Source organism: Felis catus, chromosome X (genome assembly GCF_018350175.1).
Source record: "Felis catus isolate Fca126 chromosome X, F.catus_Fca126_mat1.0, whole genome shotgun sequence".
NCBI lineage: Eukaryota > Metazoa > Chordata > Mammalia > Carnivora > Felidae > Felis > Felis catus.
Window position 1 is genome coordinate 4,601,754 of NC_058386.1, and position 19,787 is coordinate 4,621,540.

At 45.3% G+C, this 19,787-nt stretch overlaps 1 protein-coding gene across 3 annotated transcripts in view; it reads left to right on the forward strand.

Annotated features, from left to right (window-relative positions):
• Nucleotides 1-19,787, forward strand: part of STS (steroid sulfatase) — a 159,522-nt gene that overhangs the window by 72,597 nt on the left and 67,138 nt on the right. For all 3 annotated transcript variants that reach the window (XM_004000254.5, XM_023249422.2, XM_019823525.3), the window contains exons 3-6: nucleotides 1,469-1,609; nucleotides 4,529-4,650; nucleotides 4,738-4,860; nucleotides 6,498-6,921. In XM_004000254.5, coding sequence (XP_004000303.2) covers nucleotides 1,473-1,609; nucleotides 4,529-4,650; nucleotides 4,738-4,860; nucleotides 6,498-6,921 — 806 coding nt within the window. In that variant the 5' untranslated portion in view covers nucleotides 1,469-1,472. The remainder of the gene's footprint in view (nucleotides 1-1,468; nucleotides 1,610-4,528; nucleotides 4,651-4,737; nucleotides 4,861-6,497; nucleotides 6,922-19,787) is intronic.

Here is a 19,787-nt window from a genome sequence, read left to right on the forward strand (position 1 = left end):
ATTCCGTAGGCACTACTAATGGGTGTCTTCAGTAATCTTGAGAAGCTTCACTGTGTGTCGTTGCTCATAGCGACAGACGGATGCTCCTTTTCACATCCTTCTATCACCCATTGAACCTTCCAACCACGTACCATGCAGTGTACTCTCCTTCTTAACCTGTGTTTCGGTGGAGTTTGGAGTGAGGCATTTTCAATTCAACAGAAAAAACGTCGGTGCTATGTGTCACGCGGTTTTCTCGGATGCCCGCTCACCCAGCCGCTGCCCTCCTAGTGCCCACAGCGCAGCGAGGAAAGAGGATGTCCAGTTTCATAGCCACCCAAGTTGTTGTGCAGTGTTGCTGAGTCACAAATGCTGTGTAACGTCGGGGAGTACGTTCAGAGAGGAGAGGTTAAGAAGGACATGAATGTTGACCGTGGTCAGGGACTGGGGTGTATCTCCTGCACACCTCCCTGCCACCCACCAGGCCTGTCGAACAACATGCCCGGGACAGCACCTGCCAGTGCTCTGGCTCTCACTTGATGGGGACACAGGGTCGGAGCTGCAAAAGCAGTAGATGAAGGGAACCAGAGGAGCGACAGAGGCAGAGAACAAAATGAACTGGGAAGCCGTGTCCTCTGGTAGAGGAGAGAATCTGATTCCCAGGGCCAGGCTTCTGGTTCCAGCTGGGAGGTTGAACGGGCACAGGGACCCTGGTCTAGGAGGCGGGGAGACAGTGATGGGAGATGGCAAAGTGTGACCTATTACCCAGCACTCGAGCTGCCCCAGGCTATAAACCTTGTGCTCCTTGAGTTTTGAAACATTGACCCAACCTTCCATTTAAAAACAAACAAACAAACAAACAAACAAACAAAAAAGAAGCGAATTTTAGAAAGGAGAGTACGTTGACAGTTGGGTCTTAATGAAGTGCCCATCTATCCAGAGCTCACACAGAGAACTTTTAGCTAATTACAGAGCTCACATGCCAAAAAAAGATGGCGGGTGGTTGTGTTTTCCTTCTTCCAAGCAGAGCCTACGTGTTGGGGAAGAGTAGTAGAGTAGAGATGACAGGTCACGGGGTGCCTGGGTGCCTCAGTTGGTCGAGCATCCGACTCTTGGTTTCCATTGACGTCACGATCTCGCAGTTTGTAGGTTCGAGCCCCATGTCGGGCTCTGAGCTGATCCTGCAGAGCCTGCTTGGAATTCTCTCTCTGCCCCTCTCCCCGTCACTCTCTCTCTCTGTCTCTCACAAAACAAATAAACTTAAATAAAAAAAAAAAAAAGAAGTGAGAGGTCATTACTATCCTTGGAGACAGAAATGTTTGTTTTGGAAGCAAACACCCTGGAAAGAGGATAAGGTGCTTTGCTCACCAGAGTCTGTGTTGCAGCACAAATGGTCTGGGGCGACAGGTTGGGAGAAGTTCCGAGAAAAGGAGATGGTCCATTGCGCGCTGGCATCCCTCACTTCTGTCTTTGTTGTTGCCCTTTGCAGGAGGATGAGGATTCGCCTGGTCCTGCTGTCATTCCTGAGTGTGGCCCAGAGCCATGCAGCCACAAGGCCCAACCTGGTCCTCCTGCTGGCTGACGACCTTGGCATCGGAGATCTTGGGTGCTATGGAAACAAGACCCTCAGGTGCGACGATGTGCTTGTCGTGCGAAAGCCTGGCCCTACTCGTAGGCAGTGGTCCCCAGTGACGTGAACACAGTCACAGAGCATGCAGACCACCCCTTCAGGGCACACTCGTTCATGTGTGACTTCTCGTGGGTGCAGGCAGATACTGGACTCGGGAAGGCGGGCGGGACTTGATGTGTTCGAACACGGGTAGTGAGTTGCATCAACCCAGAGAGACCACTAGAAAGATACTCCTAATGACTGTCTGACCCAATGATACTGTCCTGCTTCCACACGTCCTCCGTCTCTTCTTCCCCTTGGCTCACCATTTTATTTTATTTTCTCTGTCTGGTACCTGGCTTTGTGCCAGTGGGTGGCCCCCCTGCCCCCATCCCTCCTTCTTTTGCCTCCACAGTTACCACCCTGGCCGGGACAGGTGGCCCAGAGGCATGTGTCAGGTTGGATGACTCCAGAACCTTCCAAGGATCAGGGGTCATGGTGATGCTAGAAGGACAGTGGGGACCAGAATCAGGGACAGATGAGGGCATTTCGTTTCTCAGCCCCCTGCATAACACTAGGTTCATGTAAGATGTATTCTAAGGGCCCTTTGGTTTAAAAAAGGAAGTTGGTCCTTGAGTAATAGAATATTGGCATCAAGACGGCATTCTCTCTTTATGACGATGAGAAAACAATCACATAAACTGGTCCTGAGCTTCCTCTTACTTAGCAATGATCAGTTCAAACCGAATCACACAAGGTGGGGAAAGAGATCGTGTGCTTTTATAGAATCTTCTCATGAGATCTATCAATAGTGACTCTGTGAAGCTTGGGGATGGACGCACTGGTAAGTGCCACGGGACACTGATTTACTTTCTTGCCATCACTCTGCCTCGTCATCGTCTCTTCTACATGACAACGCAGCAGGAAGGGGTGTTTCATTGTGATGTGTCACATCAAACAGAAATTGGCTATACGTTTTTCTTTTCAGGAGAAACCATTGTGCAAGGCTTAACCAGACGTGTCTCAGTTCCACACTGAACCTTTGCGTCGGATGTTTCTTGCTCTACGTTTTGTTTTGTTTTTAATGTTTAGGTATTTTTGAGACAGAGAAACCCAAGCAGGCTGCGCACTGTCAGCAGAGAGCCCAATGTGGGGCTCGAACCAAGAAACAATAAGTTGATGACCTGACCCAAAATCAGGAGTGGGATGCTTAACTGACTGAGTTAAGTGACTGAGACACCCAGGTGCCCCTCTGTCATTCAAATTTTATTTTACTGATTTATTTTTTAATAATTTTGTTTAAGTTTATTTATTTTTGAGATTGAAGAGAGAATCCCAAGCAGGGTCTGCGCTGTCTGCCCAGAGTGCAACAGAGAGCCCAGACTCACAAACCGTGAGATCATGACCTGAGCCAAAACCAACAGTCGGAAGCTTAACTGACTGAGCCACCCAGGCATCCCGATGCTGCTTGTTGTTTTAAACTGTGAGCTTACCTGTGATATTTGTTAGAATTTTAAACACATGGGCAAGGATGAGATTTCCATTGACCACATAAGTTTTCCACCCACCGTTCGCCTCATTTTGTAAAAAATGGCTTAGATCTTACTTTTTGACACTTGCCGTACATCTCTTTTTACTAATTTACTTATTCATGTCTATTCATTTTAAAAATTTTATTTATTATTTTTAATATTCTGTGTATTCCTCAGTATACATATGGCTCAGTCGGTGAAGCACCTGACTCTTGATTTCGGCTCAGGTCGTGATCTCACGGTTCATAAGATCAGGCCCCACATCAGGCCCTGTGCACTGACCACATAGAGCCTGCCTGGGATTCTCTCTCTCTCTCCCTCTCTTTCTGCCCCTCCCCCCTCAAGATAAATAAACATTAAAACAATATATGTATTCCTGAAGTTCACTGAGAGAACAGACAACCGTTCCTCTTCAGCTGTCTTAATTTTAAAAAATTACAGGGGCGCCTGGGTGGCTCAGTCGGTTAAGCGTCCGACTTCGGCTCAGGTCATGATCTCACAGTCTGTGGGTTCAGGCCCCGCGTCGGGCTCTGTGCTGACAGCTCAGAGCCTGGAGCCTGCTTTGGATTCTGTGTCTCCCTCTCTCTCTGACCCTCCCCTATTCATTCTCTGTCTCTCTCTGTCTCAAAAATAAACATTAAAAAAAATTAAAAAATTACAATCAAGCTTTAAGGTTTTGTTTCTACCAAATCTCAAAAGGAAGAAAAAAAGCGTCAGTCTAGGGATGGGGAGGTTTAAGTCAGATACACAGATTCAGTCCTTCTAAATTTTCTGAATCTCTGACTGAAGGCAGAAAAGCACAGGGAAGAAGTTGACTGTCAAATGCACATACGAAATTCATGGGCGGGGGAGCACGTTGATGGTAGCACTGCGAGGAGACGACTGTCCCCTTGACGCTGTGCACCACCGAGGGCTACTCTGTGTGGGCGCCGGGCTGTGGGCCATGATGAGCAAGATGTGTGTTACCGCCATGGTGCAGGCGCGGAGCGCAGTGAGCCGAGCTGTCCGTTTATGGTGAGCAAGCTGCTGTGATAGGATCTGTGTCCCACACACACATCAAGATCCCCCAGGGACAAGCTTGGTCATAGGAAGCTCAGGAGAATCCCATCTGTGCCAGGACCTGCAGGACAGAAGGTGGGCTGGCAGAGAGGGTGTGGCCTCATTCCCAGCGGACGATGAGGGGTGAGAGCTCAGCGTGGTTCCAGAGCAGAATGCCTAGCATGTGCACAACAACTGTGATGGAATCGGCCCGTCTGTTCCCAGAGCAGAAGCACTGGGATGGTTTGTCTTGCATCATGCATCCTCCTAGGTGTTTCCCTGGATGATGGAGAGGTGACGCACTGTGAAAAGCCACAGTGGAGCTGCATGTGTCAAGATCATCGTGAATGACACGAGTCTTCTGTTCTAGGACTCCCAATATTGACCGGTTGGCTGAAGGGGGCGTGAAGCTCACACAGCACCTGGCGGCATCACCCCTGTGCACCCCAAGTAGGGCAGCCTTCATGACAGGCCGCTACCCCATCCGATCAGGTAACCTGTGGGCTCTGTGGCCATGGCTGCTGGCCTCCTAAGGGCATCCTCAGACTCCTGTTTCAGTGCTCATCTCTCCTGCTTCAGGAATGGCATCTGAGTTCCTCGTGGGTGTGTATCTCTTCTCGGCCTCATCTGGAGGACTTCCCACCAGCGAGATCACGTTTGCCAAGCTTCTCAAGGGTCAAGGCTATTCAACAGCTCTCATAGGTATGGGCAGCTGTGGAGTGGGAGTTGAGGGCCTGGGACAGGACATGGTGACTGCCTTCTTACGGATGACATCATGCATACAGTTTGCACAACTTCAGATAGGGAACAAATGATCTCCATTTCAATTAAAATGCAATACACCTATCTGAGCTATTTGAATGTAAGGATACGGTCAGTGTGTGTGTGTGTGTGTGTGTGTGTGTGTGTGGATGAATGTATGGATAGGTACATAAATGAGATAGATAGATAGATAGATAGATAGATAGATAGATAGATAGATAATGATGGATGGATGGACTGATGAATGTATGGATAAATGGAAAGGTGGATGACATAGGTGACAGAGGTAAGGATGGATAGATCAACAGATGAAGTAGATGATGGACAGGTGGATGAGTGGATGAATTGTGGATGAATGGATGAATGATGGAGGGATGAATGAGTGATGGATATAGGGATGGATGATGGATGATGGATATATGGCTAATGGGTAGATGATGGATGGATGGATGGATGATGGATGGATAGATGGATGATGGATGGATGAATGATGGATAGATGGGTGGATAATGGATGGATAATGGGTGGATGGATAGATGATGAATGGATGGATATTGGGTTGATGGATGGATGATGGAGGGATGGATGGGTGCATAGAAGATGGTTAGATGGATGGATGTTGAATGGATGGGTAATTGGTGGATGGACGGATGAATGATGGATGGATGAATGGATGGATGATGAGTAGATGGATGACGGTTAAAGATGGATGATAAATTAATGAATGGATGGGTGGATGGATAGGTGATGGATGAACAGATGAGATACAGAGATGGAACAGATGATAGATGATAGATTGATAAATAATTATAAATAGCCATACAGCATACAAAACTACACACACTATGCTATTGAGTATTTTAATTTTATATATTCATGCTAAAATTATGTTAGACTTTGTCTCACTTGACATTGATTGTATTCAGTTGATAGGAGTGATACATTCCTCCTTTTTTAGTTAATACGTTTAAGTCTATGTGGGTCATCAGATGAATCCTAAAATATTTCAAAGAAGCAAAATGACCATTGTCTTTCCTCCTACCTCTTGTCATTAAACCATCATGTTTTTCTTTTGTGAGACACTCAACCAATTTAGTGGTATAATTAACATTTTATAAGAAACGTTCATAGATGTTTAAAATAATTGCAGAGTTATGAGTGTGATTTGCTCATGCTTGAGGTGCAGCTTTTTGAGAAAGGATTCATTTTCACTTTTAATATTCAAGGGACAAAACCAAATTGGTCCTACAACTTTAATTGTAAGGAACTGTCTTTAAAGACACTGTGTTTTTCTGTGTATTTTTGTCACCTGCCTGTTAAATATGTTAGGTATTTTTCTTTTGTTTTCTTTTGTTATTTTCGACACTAAATTAGTTCTTGTTTTCTGATAGAGTGAGTAGTGAATACCCTGTTGTTTGTGGAGAAGGAAGTGAAAAACCAGGGGGTTCTAGAGAATGGTAGGCGTTTGGCTAATAAACGTGCAGAGCGATCCCGCTTTTCACCAGGTGGGAATCAGGCGCTAACGTTCAAGTTAGGGTGTTCATTGGGTCTAAACCTATCACCCACTTCCTTCTCAGGGAAGTGGCACCTTGGGACGAACTGTCACAACAAAAGCGACTTTTGTCACCACCCGTTGAGCCACGGCTTTGATTATTTCCATGGGATCCCTGTGACCAACCTAAGGGACTGCAAGCCCGGAGAAGGCAGTGTGTTCACCAGGGGTATCAGGCTGCTGGTGTTCATCCCTCTTCAGATCATAGCGGTCACTCTCCTCACCATGGTGGTGCTCAAGTACCTGGGGCTGGTCCGTGTGCCCCCTCTGGTCTTCTTCAGCCTTCTCTGCCTGGCCGCCATGATACTGGGCCTTCTGGTGTGCTTCCTGCATTACTTCCGGCCCCTGAACTGCTTCCTGATGAGGAACCACGAGATCACCCAGCAGCCTCTATCCTACGACAACCTCATGCAGAGGCTGGTGGCGGATGCGGCCCAGTTCATTCGACGGTCGGTATCACCTTTTATCCTGATGCTGCTGCCCGTGAAGCGTAGTGTTTGGTTATTTCCGTACAGGTTGGAAAAATGGTGTGGTCTTGCCAGCCACGTTTCCCCTTCCATGCAGAGCAGATTTGTCCAGCCAGGCTCTCGGGAGGAAGGATGCAGAGAACGGACTGACATGTGATAGGAAGCGTAATGGCATGGGCTCTCGCTGGAACAGCTCTGCCGATATCCCTCACATCTTGTGCTTCTGGTACCATGCCAGAAAGGTCTCCCACATGACCAAAGGGGCTTTAAGTATCACCACGGTCATTACTCTTCAAGTGAGCATGTAAGCACGGTCATTACTCTTCAAGCGAGCATCGTAAGTGTAGATGTCCTTGCGACACAAAGGACACGGGGAGATCCCCCATGCAAGTTTCCGAGTAAAACCACTGTGTGAGGAGAAAGGGGGAAGCTGACGATCTCGTTTAGGTCCGTGAGGACCCCTTTCACGCATAGTGTTGAGGGTTGCACTCAGCAAGGGCAGTCACCAACCAGAGAAGGGTTGGTGGCATTCCTGAGTAGGAACTGTATCAGGAACACCTACTGTCAAAAACAGAACCATTCTGTTCCATTTGTCACCTTAGAGAAAAGTGGATGTTTCTTTTTTTCTTTTTAAAGTTTATTTATTTTGAGAGAGAGGGACAGAGAGGGGGAAGGGCAGAAACAGAGGGAGGGAGAGAGAATCGCAAGCGGGCTCCAGTCCATGAGTGCAGAGCCAGATGCAGAGCTTGAACTCATGAACTATGAGGTCATGACCTGAGCTGAAATCAGGAGTCAGGTGCCACCCAGGTGCCCTGAGAAAAGTGGAAATTTCATCTGAAAATCACACATTGGGTCTGGGCAGTCACTGGCCGCGTGCATGCTGGGAGCGTGAGTTGTTCCAGCACCAAGGGCTGCAGAGACAGGGTTTCAGCTCAACGGCAGGAGGAAGGATGTAATGCGGGTCTGGATGGAAGATTTTAAGCTGGCAGTCATGCTCTTAAGTGTCTCTCAAAATCACTTGCATATAGAGGTGCCATTGGGTTGTCGGTGCCTACGTAGGTTTGTTGGCCCGCACAGCCAGAATAATGGCTGCTCAGACTGTTACAAGAACCGAGGCTGCTGTTAAAACCGAAGGTTGCCCATCTTTTCTCTTGAGGTTGCTACTGAGCCGTGCTGAGGAACATCTCCTTTTAACAAGCTCCCTGAGAGAGTCTAAAACACATGTCTCCTAGGACACTCGGAAACATACTAGAGTGTCGATGGGGACTTTAGGGACAAAAGCTGCAATTATTGTTTTGCCCCCAGACTTTTCTAGAAGGGGATACTGACTTGTGATCTAATGCAAAAGTTTTAGAACTTTATAAGGTATACATGTTATGTTGTCATCCAGTAAGATACACATAGATTGTTAATTGAAACAAGTCTCTTGAAACGATTCTTTTTTTTTTTTAGCAGCATGATTGCTTCTGATACTTTGCATCTTACTCTTTTTTTTTTTTAGTTTTTTAACATTTATTCATTTTTGACAGACGGAGAGCAAGAGCGAGGGAGGGGCAGAGAGAGAAGGAGACACAGAATCCAAACCAGGTCCAGGCTCTGAGCTGACAGTACAGACCCCGAGGCGGGGCTTGAACTCACAAACAGTGACATCATGACCTGAGCTGAAGTCAGATGCTTAACCGACTGAACCAGCCAGGCGCTCCACTTTGCATCTTATTCTGTTGTGTGTGTGTGTTTTTGGTAATGTTTTATTTCTTTTTTAGGGAGAAAGTACGAGTGGGGGAGGGGCGCAGAGAGAGGGGGACAGAGGATACAAAGTAGGCTCTGCACTGACAGCAATGAGTCCCCATGTGGGTCTCGAACTCAGGAACTGTGAGATCATGACCTCAGCCAAAGTCAAAGACTCAACCAACTGACCACCTAGGTGCCCCTGTAGTGTGTTATTTTTTTTAATTTTTTTTTAACGTTTATTCACTTTTGAGAGAGAGAGGGACAGAGTGTGAGTGGGGGAGGGCCAGAGAGAGGGAGAGACACAGAATCCGAAGCAGGCTCCAGGCTCCAAGCTGTCGGCACAGAGCCCGACACGGGGCTCGAACTCACGGACCGCGAGATCGTGACCTGAGCCAAAGTTGGACGCTTAACCGACTGAGCCACCCAGGTATCCCTGTTGTGTATTATTTTTTAAGAACTGGCTGTGACACTAAATTAGCGTCATAAGTCAACAGTGGGCCACAGTTCGCGTGGTTGAAAAAGCTCTTACCACGTGGGTTAACCTCGCTGTGTTTTCTAAGCAAGGGAGCAGCCATCTCGGACTCAGACGGCGCTCCCTGGGATTGCAGACCTGTCCACTCATGCCAGAACACAGCAGTCTGCTCTCTGCCAAATTTGCTCTAACAGCTGAACACTCGCCCATCCGTCTGCATCCACCAGCAATCTCTCAGAAACAGGAGACATTAATAATACGGTGGCCCCTGCAGAATCACAGGGGTCAGGGATCAGACTCGGCTTCTAGATGAATCACTTCTTTTCAACGGGTGGTATTTTGACAGTAGTGGAGGAATCTATAGAGTGTATGAATATTCATATGATTACAAGGCATTTTAATGGGTCCCTCCGCATGTGGCTTTGGGAGGGAACCAAGAGCAATTTGATCCTAAGGGTATTGAAGCCTGTGTCGTTCATGTGGATGAGATGCAGGCATCTGCAATTTTCTGGCAGAACTAGAGACTTAAGATGTTCGAGCAACACCGCGGTTGAAAGTTGGGGTTATTGAGTTATTACAGAAGGGTTTATTCTTCGAAATAGATGGTTCCAGAGGAAATGCCTGTTGCTCACGTTGGTGTAGCACATGCAGTCAGTATTAGCGAAAATACTGCATTTGTTTCCCAAAAAGCTTTTGCCATGACGTTGCCTGAATACACAAAGATTGAAAACATCTAGGTAAACCCATCCTTGGGTACAGTTGTCCTCAGACTGTGTCACATGTGATACCTGATTCGCTGCGGGTGACGGCCACACATCTTGAAAGATCTGCATTAATGTGTCACCAAAGAATCATAGCAACATTTGTACAAAAAAAAAAAAAAAGATTGTTTTAAGGAGGTGAAGACCTCATTTATCTGTGTTGTGTCATTGGCCAGCATATCCTGAATAATTTAAGAAGGTCTTCCCACCTTTGTGTGAGAAATGGATTCAGACTCGGCAGGAGCAGGACGATGACCAAAGCAATGGCAATGTTTCTGAAATTTATTCAAATTCGTTTCAGTTCAGAATTTCCCAGTGGAAACTGGCGCCTTCTCGTGATAGCTTACCATAAAAGACAATGTGGGGGGTACGCAGTTCACGTTCAATTCGTAGGTCAATAGTAGTGATAAAAATGGTTTAAACTGATATTTCTAAAATTTACTTATTTATTTATTTATTTATTTTTACATTTTTATTCTTTTTTTTTTTTTTTTTTTGCAAGACAAAGCTAGAGCAGGGGAGGGACAGAGAGAGAGGGAGACACAGAATCCAAAGCAGGCTCTTGGCTCTGAGCTGTCAGCACAGAACCTGATGCGGGGCTCGAACTCACTGACTGTGAGATCACCTACTAAGCCACCCAGGCGCCCCTTTTATTTCTAAAATTTATATTCGTTCTCTAAGCCTTTTCGCTGGAATGATTTTATACTGAAGATACGGACTTGAGGTGTAGAGCCGCGGATGACAGGGGCGTGAGATCTTCTGAAGCAAATTTGCTACAGACAGGTCACCAGTGCTTGCTTCTAACATTGAGGAGACTGGTGGTTGGGAATGCTGAACCACAACATGGTCCGTGGGGCCTCATCCTAATTTACTCCCAGGGATAAAATTTGTCTTGGGGAGATGTTTTTGTTGGAAGGCTAGATGATTGGTTCACCACACCATATGTTATAAGCTGTATAGTAATTCAAGAGGCAGCTCATCCTGAACCCACTTGAATTAGCAAGACTCCTTGTTGCTCTTAGAGGCAGGAATGAGCTGTAGATTTCTTGGAGATTGCCGGCCTTCCCCTGTGTGCTGAGTGAAGGATCCTACAGCCATCCAGCTTCCTCCCTTAGGCATTACTGTCTTCAGGGCTCTGTAAATCAGAGCCAGCTTGGGTGCAAGGCGCAAACGGGGCATGTTCAAGTGTCAGCGACCTCTGCTCAGGGGTCCTTTCCTGCCAGGCCCTGGGGATACACACATCACGTCTTTCACGCTGCAAAACAGCCATATGAGATGGAGGAAAAGAGATGTCTTCTTGTGGGGGCATTTGAGGCCCCACATTTGGAATGAATTACCAAAGCCCTATGACTAATAGCTACACACTAGATCCAAAACCACAGCTAAGTGCCCATGAAGCCTCCTCTCTCTTTCGGAGTGGACCATTTAGATGCCTCTGCTCTGCCAGGGACTCTGCTAACTTGGTGATTAGATTTGAGTACAGGGGAGGTGGAAGGAGACTGGGGAATCTTACAGATGTCTCAGCAGACCTTCTACAAACGGAAGAGTCCAGGTGTCACCCCTCAAAGGAGATGCATCCTGGTAATTCTTCCAGGAACTCTGAGGTCCTCACAGTCATTACCATGGTGATGGAGAAGTGTTTGCATATTCTGAAAAGGAAACAGAGGCTGCATAATAACAGGTGAATTTAGTGAGTTAATTTTATTCACAAAGTAGTGTTTTGTTCATTTAACTCAAGGCTACATTTAAAAAGGTTAATGCCACTGGGTAGAATGAGATCCACGTTTCATATCGTCCTCGACAGAGCGAGGGGAACCTGGGTCATTGTGTGGTGTCAGGGGCCAGATATGTTGGCCTGTTGTCTCCCTAAATTCATAGAAAACACCGCTTCATTGCTAGGGAAAACATTACAATCGAAAGAAACTTCTCTTTGTTTTTCTCTGCGAATATTCACATGTTCAGGCTGAAGAGGGCATTTCTAAGAAGCACGGTGACTTTACACGCACCCACATAATTTGTATAGTTTATGGTATCCAGCGATTGGATTCAGAAATTCATATGAAATTGACCCTGAGAATTCTGTTCTCCAGGCTCCCGTGTTCAGTGCATATTGAACGTATTTAACATGTACTCAATATGTATTGAACATATTTAGTGTAGGTGTGTGTGTGTGCTAAGAGGCTGTCATTGGAAGTGAAATAAATGCTAATAATTTTCAGTTGAGCTTAAGAAGGGATATCTCTTGTATTTTTAGCGTTGAGTCTACTAGAAAGCAAATGCAAACTTTGGCAAAGATCTAGAGTTCCATTTTTTATTTATTTATTTATTTATTTATTTATTTATTTATTTATTTATTTTTAAATTTACATCCAAGTTAGTTGGCAGATAGTACAATAATGATTTCAGGAGTAGAATCCAGTGATTCATCCCCTACATATAACACCCAGTGCTCATCATAACAACTGCCCTCCTTAATGTGCCCCTTGCCCATTTAGCCCATCCCCCCACCCACAATCCCTCTAGCAACCTTCTGTTTGCTCTCTGTATTTAAGAGCCTCTTATGTTTTGTACCCCTCCCTGTTGTTACATTATTTTTGCTTCCCTTCCCTTATGTTCATCAGTTTTGTATCTTAAATTCCTCATATGAGTGAAGTCATATGATGTCTTTCTCTGACTAATTTTGCTTAGCGTAATACCCTGCAGTTCCATCCATGTAGTTGCAAATGGCAAGATTTCATTCTTGTTGATTGCTGAGTAATACTCCATTGTATATATATACCACATCTTCTTTATCCATTCATCCATCGATGGACATTTGGGCTCTTTCCACACTTTTGCTATTGTCAATAGCACTTCTATAAATATTGGGGTGCATGTGCCCCTTCGAAACAGCATACCTGTATCCCTTGGATAAATACCTGGTAGTGCAATTGCTGGGTTGTAGGGTAGTTCTATTTTTAATTTTTTGAGGAACCTCCATACTGTTTTCCAGAATAGCTGCACCAGTTTGCATTCACACCAACAGTGCAAAAGGGTTTCTCCGCATCCTCGCCAACACCTATTGTTGCCTGACTTGTTAATGTTAGCCATTCTGACAGATGTGAGGTGGTATCTCCTTGTGGTTTTGATTTGTATTTCCCTGATGATGAGGGATGTTGAGCATCTTTTCATGTGTGTGTTAGTCATGTGGAAGTGTTCTTTGGAAAAGTGTCTATTCATGTGTTTTGCCCATTTCTTCACTGGATTATTTGTTTTTCGGGTGTTGAGTTTCATAAGTTCTTTACAGATTTAGGATACGAACCCTTCATCTGATACATCATTTACAAACATCTTCTCCCATTCCATCAGTTGCCTTTTAGTTTTGTTGATTGTTTTCCTTCGACATGCAGAGGCCTTTTGTCTTGATGAGGTCCCTAGAGTTCTATTTTTAATCTCTGATTTCCCAGAGTGGCAAGATCTCATTTTTGTGACTTCAACAAATAGTGATTTGTAAAGGGAAGCGACCGTGACATCAGAATGTTGGAAAAGCATGAGTAAGCAGAGGAGGTAATTTTGCCACACAGAGAGTATGTGCTTACTGGAGGGTCACGGGGAAGTGCTCCCTCTACCATTTTCCATGGTGTGCAGTTTTACAGGAAATAGAGACTTCTTTCTGCAAACATTGTTGTCATCATAATGCTGTAAAACCTGGAACTGGCTGATAAATGTATCATCGGAAGACCTGACCTTTTATCCTGTTCCACTGCCATTGATATTTGGCACAGTCAAAATCTTGAAATGCATTTACAGGGTCCCTTCGACCTAGCCTTTGACATTTCCAGCCGGACTGTGGTATAAGTGGCCATGATGAATAGCTGCGATTTGGCACAAAACATCTTCTGAAGAAAGAGATTGTGGGATGACTTTATTAGTTTAAATAAGAGTTTAAGCCAGAAAGGAATGGGGGTGATATCGATTTTAATTCACGGGGAGAAAAGTACATCAGATTAACGATTAAGGGCAACACAAAGGGACACATATGTGTTCAACAGGAGAAAGGTTAAGTAATTAAAGAATGGTCTTGCTCAGTAAGGATAGATGCCCCTTGATTGGTTTCTACGTTGCATGAGCCAACAGGATGTGGGTTTAGGAATGCAGGGGGTTTGGGCTCTTAGTATGAGTGTCCATCCCAGGCTGAGCAAGCCACAAGCCAAATACAGTTACAGGCAGCTCCTTGCTTTTTGCTCTAGTGTGTCTAGATCCACAGCATTCCTAACTGAAGGGGGCGTGTGGAGAACGCACTCTCAGACCTTCCTCCTTTCATCAAACACACACATCTCTTTTATGCCCTGGGATTATGACCTAAACTGGAGTCCGCAAGCGCGGCATTTGGGACGTCAGGCATTGAAGCACGGGTTCCCAGGGGTCCAGGCTGGTAAGGAAATTAGCAATGGGTGGTCCGGGTCTGGAGGCCCAAGGGAACTGGCTTTGGTTCAGCTCCCTCCCAGTGGTGGCCTGCTGTCCCTCAGAAATGCAGGCTGGTGCTGCTGACTTGTCTCTTGTTCCAGAGAGGAGGTCCTGGGTGGTTCAGTTGACTGGGTATCCAACTCTCGATTTCGGCTCAGCTCATGATCTCACGGTTCCAAGAGTTCAAGCCCCACATCGGGCTCCGTGCTGACAGCATGGAGCGTGCTTCAGATCCTCTGTCCCCTTCTCTCTTTGCACCTCCCTGCTTGCTCTCCATCTGTCAAAAACAAATAAACATTTATCTTAAAAAAGAGATGGGATAAATGCCTATTTGTGAGAGGGAACTATTTGAGGGGGAGTTTTTTTTATGGGAAACTTTTCAGTGTTTTAACGTTAGCTTGCTTTTTAGCACTCAGAACCACTGTTGAATGAATGAATTGCTGTACTCTCTGTGCCTTAGAATAGACCCCATTTTACTCACTTCCCGGGGTCCTCTTTTTGTGTCCTTCATGGGCTTCTCTCCCCGTCCCTACGCTGGGGGCGAACCTGCACAATAGATGATCTGTCTTCTATTGTCCATCAGGATCATAACAGTTATTCCTAGCAGGCACATTTACTGTGATGGGGTGAATATACTCTCCTGTTCTCTTTCTCTCCCCTTGGAGGTCCCATCCAAGGAGGCTCTCTCTGCCACCATTTTAGGTACTCTCCTAGTAACTGAAAAGAAATGCGATCGATTTTCCAAAGGCACTTTGGAGAAACCATCTCCTTCCTCGGGGTCTCATTTCCTATTACAACAATTACAGATGTTTTTATTTCCTGTTACCTAAAATGCAGGGAAACAATCTTTTTATTTTGTTTCTGCATAACCTCAGTGTCTTGCAGTTACTTCACCCCTAAAAATAAAATATTTCTTTGGGTTAGGAGAATGAATGCATGGACGCCAGGGAATTTACAACCAGAAGCAGCAAAGAATCTTTCCTGTACCTGTTGTAGGGTAGGGCGTGTGGGTGACCTCAGGTACATGCATTCAGGTCACAGTGGGCTTGGAGAGTCACAGCTGGTGATGAGTGGGTTCAGAGTCCGGTAGCCTCCGTTGGTGACCCATCTAATGTAACGTGAGAGCCACAGACAAGTATGCGTATGCGGAATTCTTACACAGAGAGCCCAGCGTGAAGGTCAGCAGATGAGGCCAGTGTGGGCAGGCTGGAAGGATGTGGGTGAAGACTGGAACCAGGCAGCTTTTTTTTTAGGTCTGTTACACAGATTGGCTTTCAGACCTGGGTGTCCATTTCGTCTCCTTGTGTTTTCGAGGGAAGAAGGTGGCTTTCCTAGTTTTCTCGTCTTTGTTTTTGTTTTCCAGAGCCATCTTTATTTTTCTGTGGCTCCAAAAGTGACACGTGCTACTCTAAAAAATTGAAGCAGTGTAAAAATGGGTAATGTCGAATGTTGACATTGTTGCTGGTCTTTGCTCCTTCACACTAAGTTCTCGCTTTCCCCAGCCCAAGGTGCAGCAAAGTCTGTGTGTTAGTGGTATCTCTCTGGGTTTCTTTCCATACATGTCAGTTTTTATTTCTAAAATTATTATGATTTAGGGCTACCTGGCTGGCTCAGTTGGTAGAGCATGTGACTCTTGACCTCGGAGTTGGGAGTTCAAGCCCCACAATGCATGTAGAGATTATTTAAAAATAAAATCTTTAATTTTTTTAATGTTTAATTTTTGAGAGAGAGAGAATGAGCAGGGGAGGGGCAGAGAGAGAGGAAGATACAGAACCTGATGCGGGGCTCAAACCCATGAACCGTGAGATCATGACCTGAGCCAAACTCGGATGCTTCACCAACTGAGCCACCCAGCCACCCCTAAAAATAAAATCTTTTAAAAAATTATTCCAATTTGTTGAATGAATAATTTGGGGGCTCTGTGTAATCACACTGATGCTTTTAGCTCATCTGGGTAGCAAATACCCAGGACAGGTGCCTGCCATCATCTAGTGTCCTGTCTGTGAGTATACACCGGGAAAGTGCTGACATACACGTGTTTGTGGAAAGCATTTGCACGCAGCGTCACGTTGCATGAACCTTTGGAACCTGCCTCTCTCTAGGAGCAATTTATTGACCCTGCCAAGTTGAGATTGGTTTCTGCTGTCAGGATCTGAGAAAGCCTACCTTTATAGTTTCAGTCCCGAGTACCATGTCAGCCAAATGTTCATCCGGTCGATGTGGTGGTGTGTGTGGAGGGAACAGAGGAATCACTGGGTGTGTACATCTGTGTCTCGTACAGTGGCGGCACTGACCTCTGGCTGGGTGACTGGTGAGGCCGTTCACTGCCTCGTGCCTGCTGTAATCACAGCATCCGAGGGCTCTCAGAAGGAATCAACACACATTCCTGTGTGCTTCCCAGTTACGCCCGACACTGGCTCATGCTGGGACTTTGGTTGAATAAGAACGGTCAAGCCCTTGGATGCTGTTCCAGACCTTCATGGCATGTTCCAGACCTTCATGGCAGACAGAAAAAAACAAAAACAAATGAAAAGAAAACAACAACAACTTGAGAAAAAAAAAAACAAATGCCTTCTCCGTCTCCTTGCCTATGTATTCACCCTGTATTTATAGGACGACAGTCTTTGCATTCTCAGATTGAAATGATTGCAGGCTACTGGGAAGGCACAGAGCTGCCTGCTGTATTTTTACAAACACAGCAAAAGCATGTAGCGGCAGAAAGTTCTCTATCTTTTCACACGGCGTGCAAGACCGTGGCAATACATTTTCAGAAGTGTGTACTGAAGTACGGAAGGTAATAAAACAGGACCTAAGCTGTTATTGACCAGTCTCCCTCCCAGCAACTTGATGGAGTGTCACGGAGGCTTCTAGGTCGTAGACCCAGGTGTCCTCGATGACTCTGACCTCCTCTCTGTCAAAGGCTGTTGCTCAGCGAGAATTGCTACCCCAGAGAGGAGGCTGTGAGTCACACTGCAGGGTGTGTGCACGGAAGCCATGGATTTGCGTGTGCCTAGCTCACGTCCCATGCACCGTCCAGTGTCCCTGTAGTCCCACATGGTAAATCTTCATGCCATAGGCTGTCACAAGCCCTGGTCCACTTGACATTTCCCAGCGTTGCTGGTGCATCTAATACCTGATCCCCGTACTTTGGCACCCAGCACCATGGCTGGTGTCCGTGATGTCCTGTCCGCTCAGTGAAAAACCACCTTGCAGAGACATGATAGAAGACAGACTCGTGTAACTCTGTGCACTCTTATCATACACGCACGGATGGCCTTCTCCCCTTCCGCGGAGGGTCCTCCTATGTCCCAGGAACAGAAGTCACCGTCCACGGCTCAGGTTCATCTCCACAGTGGTGCACACCCTCTCCCCCCGACGGCTCTTACTACCCTCATCATGAGCACCGTGTGTCTGGGGTTCCCTGATTTGCTTGTTGGGACAACGTTATCACTTACTGTTTTTGTTTTCGGCTCACATTTCAAAATGCCTCCATGTTGGGATCCTGCCAGTCTGTCTTCTTCATCAGCGGTCTTTCTTCTTCATGCATCGATCCGTCCATCCATCTATTTATTTATTTCTCTGAAACTGTTGGGCACGTGACACCTCTTCATTCTCAGCAAATTCTGTCAAGCACATCCCATATCTCCAGCTCTGACCACATACATGCTCGGAAGATGGCGTTTTTCAGCTGTCTGTTTTCCTTAACGTTAAGCCCCAAAATAAGCAGGACAGCACAGGACGGTGGAATTGGACCCATATGCGATGCACCTGCCTATTTAGGGACAAGTGTAAAGGGTGTAATTCCAGGTTGGTTGGGGGGAATCTAACCCAATTTTTAGGGTCCCCACCTGCCTCTTGGGAAGGGGGGTGCAGCATGTCCAAGTCTGAGTAAACTTCTCCCAAAAGCACCAGGATGGGGGCCTCACTGGCTGCCCTGTAGGGCAGAGATCCATGACCTGTCATGGCTTAGCATCTTCCAGGGTATCTACCCCTACAAGTGGCCAGAGCGATGCTGTGCTAGACATGCTCACATGCAGGTCAGCTCGGGGATGCCTCCCGTGCATCCATCTGAACGTTAATGGATCTTCTTTCCTTTCTGAGAAATAATAGGAAGTTATGGGAGACTAGATGTTGTGGGTTCAGATCCTCACGGTAATTCGACTTTTGGGGAGAGGTGGCACAGACCATATACAGGCTTTTTGCTCATCTGCTGGCTGGTGTTTTTGTTTCTGTTTGGCTTAGCTGTGAAACAATAACTGGCTCAGTTTGATCTGGTTTCTGAGAATAGAAGGGACCCAGCTCACTCAGTATGCGATGCTTTATGCTTATTTTCTGCTTCAAAAGGCAAGGGAATGTCAGTGCAAGGAGCAACCTTAAAAGTCAAGTGTGACAAGCACAAGATCTGAGGAGTGACCCGCGAGGCGCTGCATGGGCAGGAGGAACCCGAGCTATATGCACATGAGGAAATAAAAATGCATTTGGCAGAGTGCGCGTTCATTTCCTTATCAGAGGTAGACTCATTAGTGTTGCGATACCCCGTTCTAAATTTGAGATGTTTTTCGTTATCGTGGAGACTTAACATACTAAATAAATATGTAAAGGCATATTGATGTCATTGATTTCATTAAACAGATTATTTTTTGAGAGCTTTTGGTGACTGGCAAAGATGGTGAACAGAAGTGACAGTCACTTCAAGGTGATCAGAGGCTTCTGACGTCGTTTATATGTTATGACGTATATACCTATACCAACAGGTGCATATTTGTATGTGTATATATTTATACATATACTGATAATATATATAGGTGTATATGTGTGTGTATGTATATACACAGCTATACTAATATATGAGTTTATATCTGTGTGTGTATATATATATCTACACTAATGATACACATGTATGTGTATATATATTTATACACACATCAAACTAATATATATTTGTGTGGATGTATACACACACCTATACTAATAATATACATATGGGTTTGTGTGTGTGTATATACACCTATACTAATATACATATAGGTGTATATGACTACATATATATATATATATGTACTATCTATGCTAATAGTATATGTATAGGTGTGTATGTGTACATATATATACACACACAGCTATACTAATAATTGATATATAGACTTGTGTAGGTATATATATAAATGTATGTGTAAATATATAGGTTTGTGTGTGTGTGTGTGTATATATATATGTATATATATATGTATATATACATATGCAGCTATACTAATGTATGTATAGGTGTATATGTGTATATTCATATACACATACACCAGTACTAATAATATATGTATAAGTTTGTGTACACATCTATATGAATAATATATGTGTAGTTGTGTATATGTGTATATATAATATACATATATACACACATACAGCTATACTAATGTATATACATATATTATATACATACA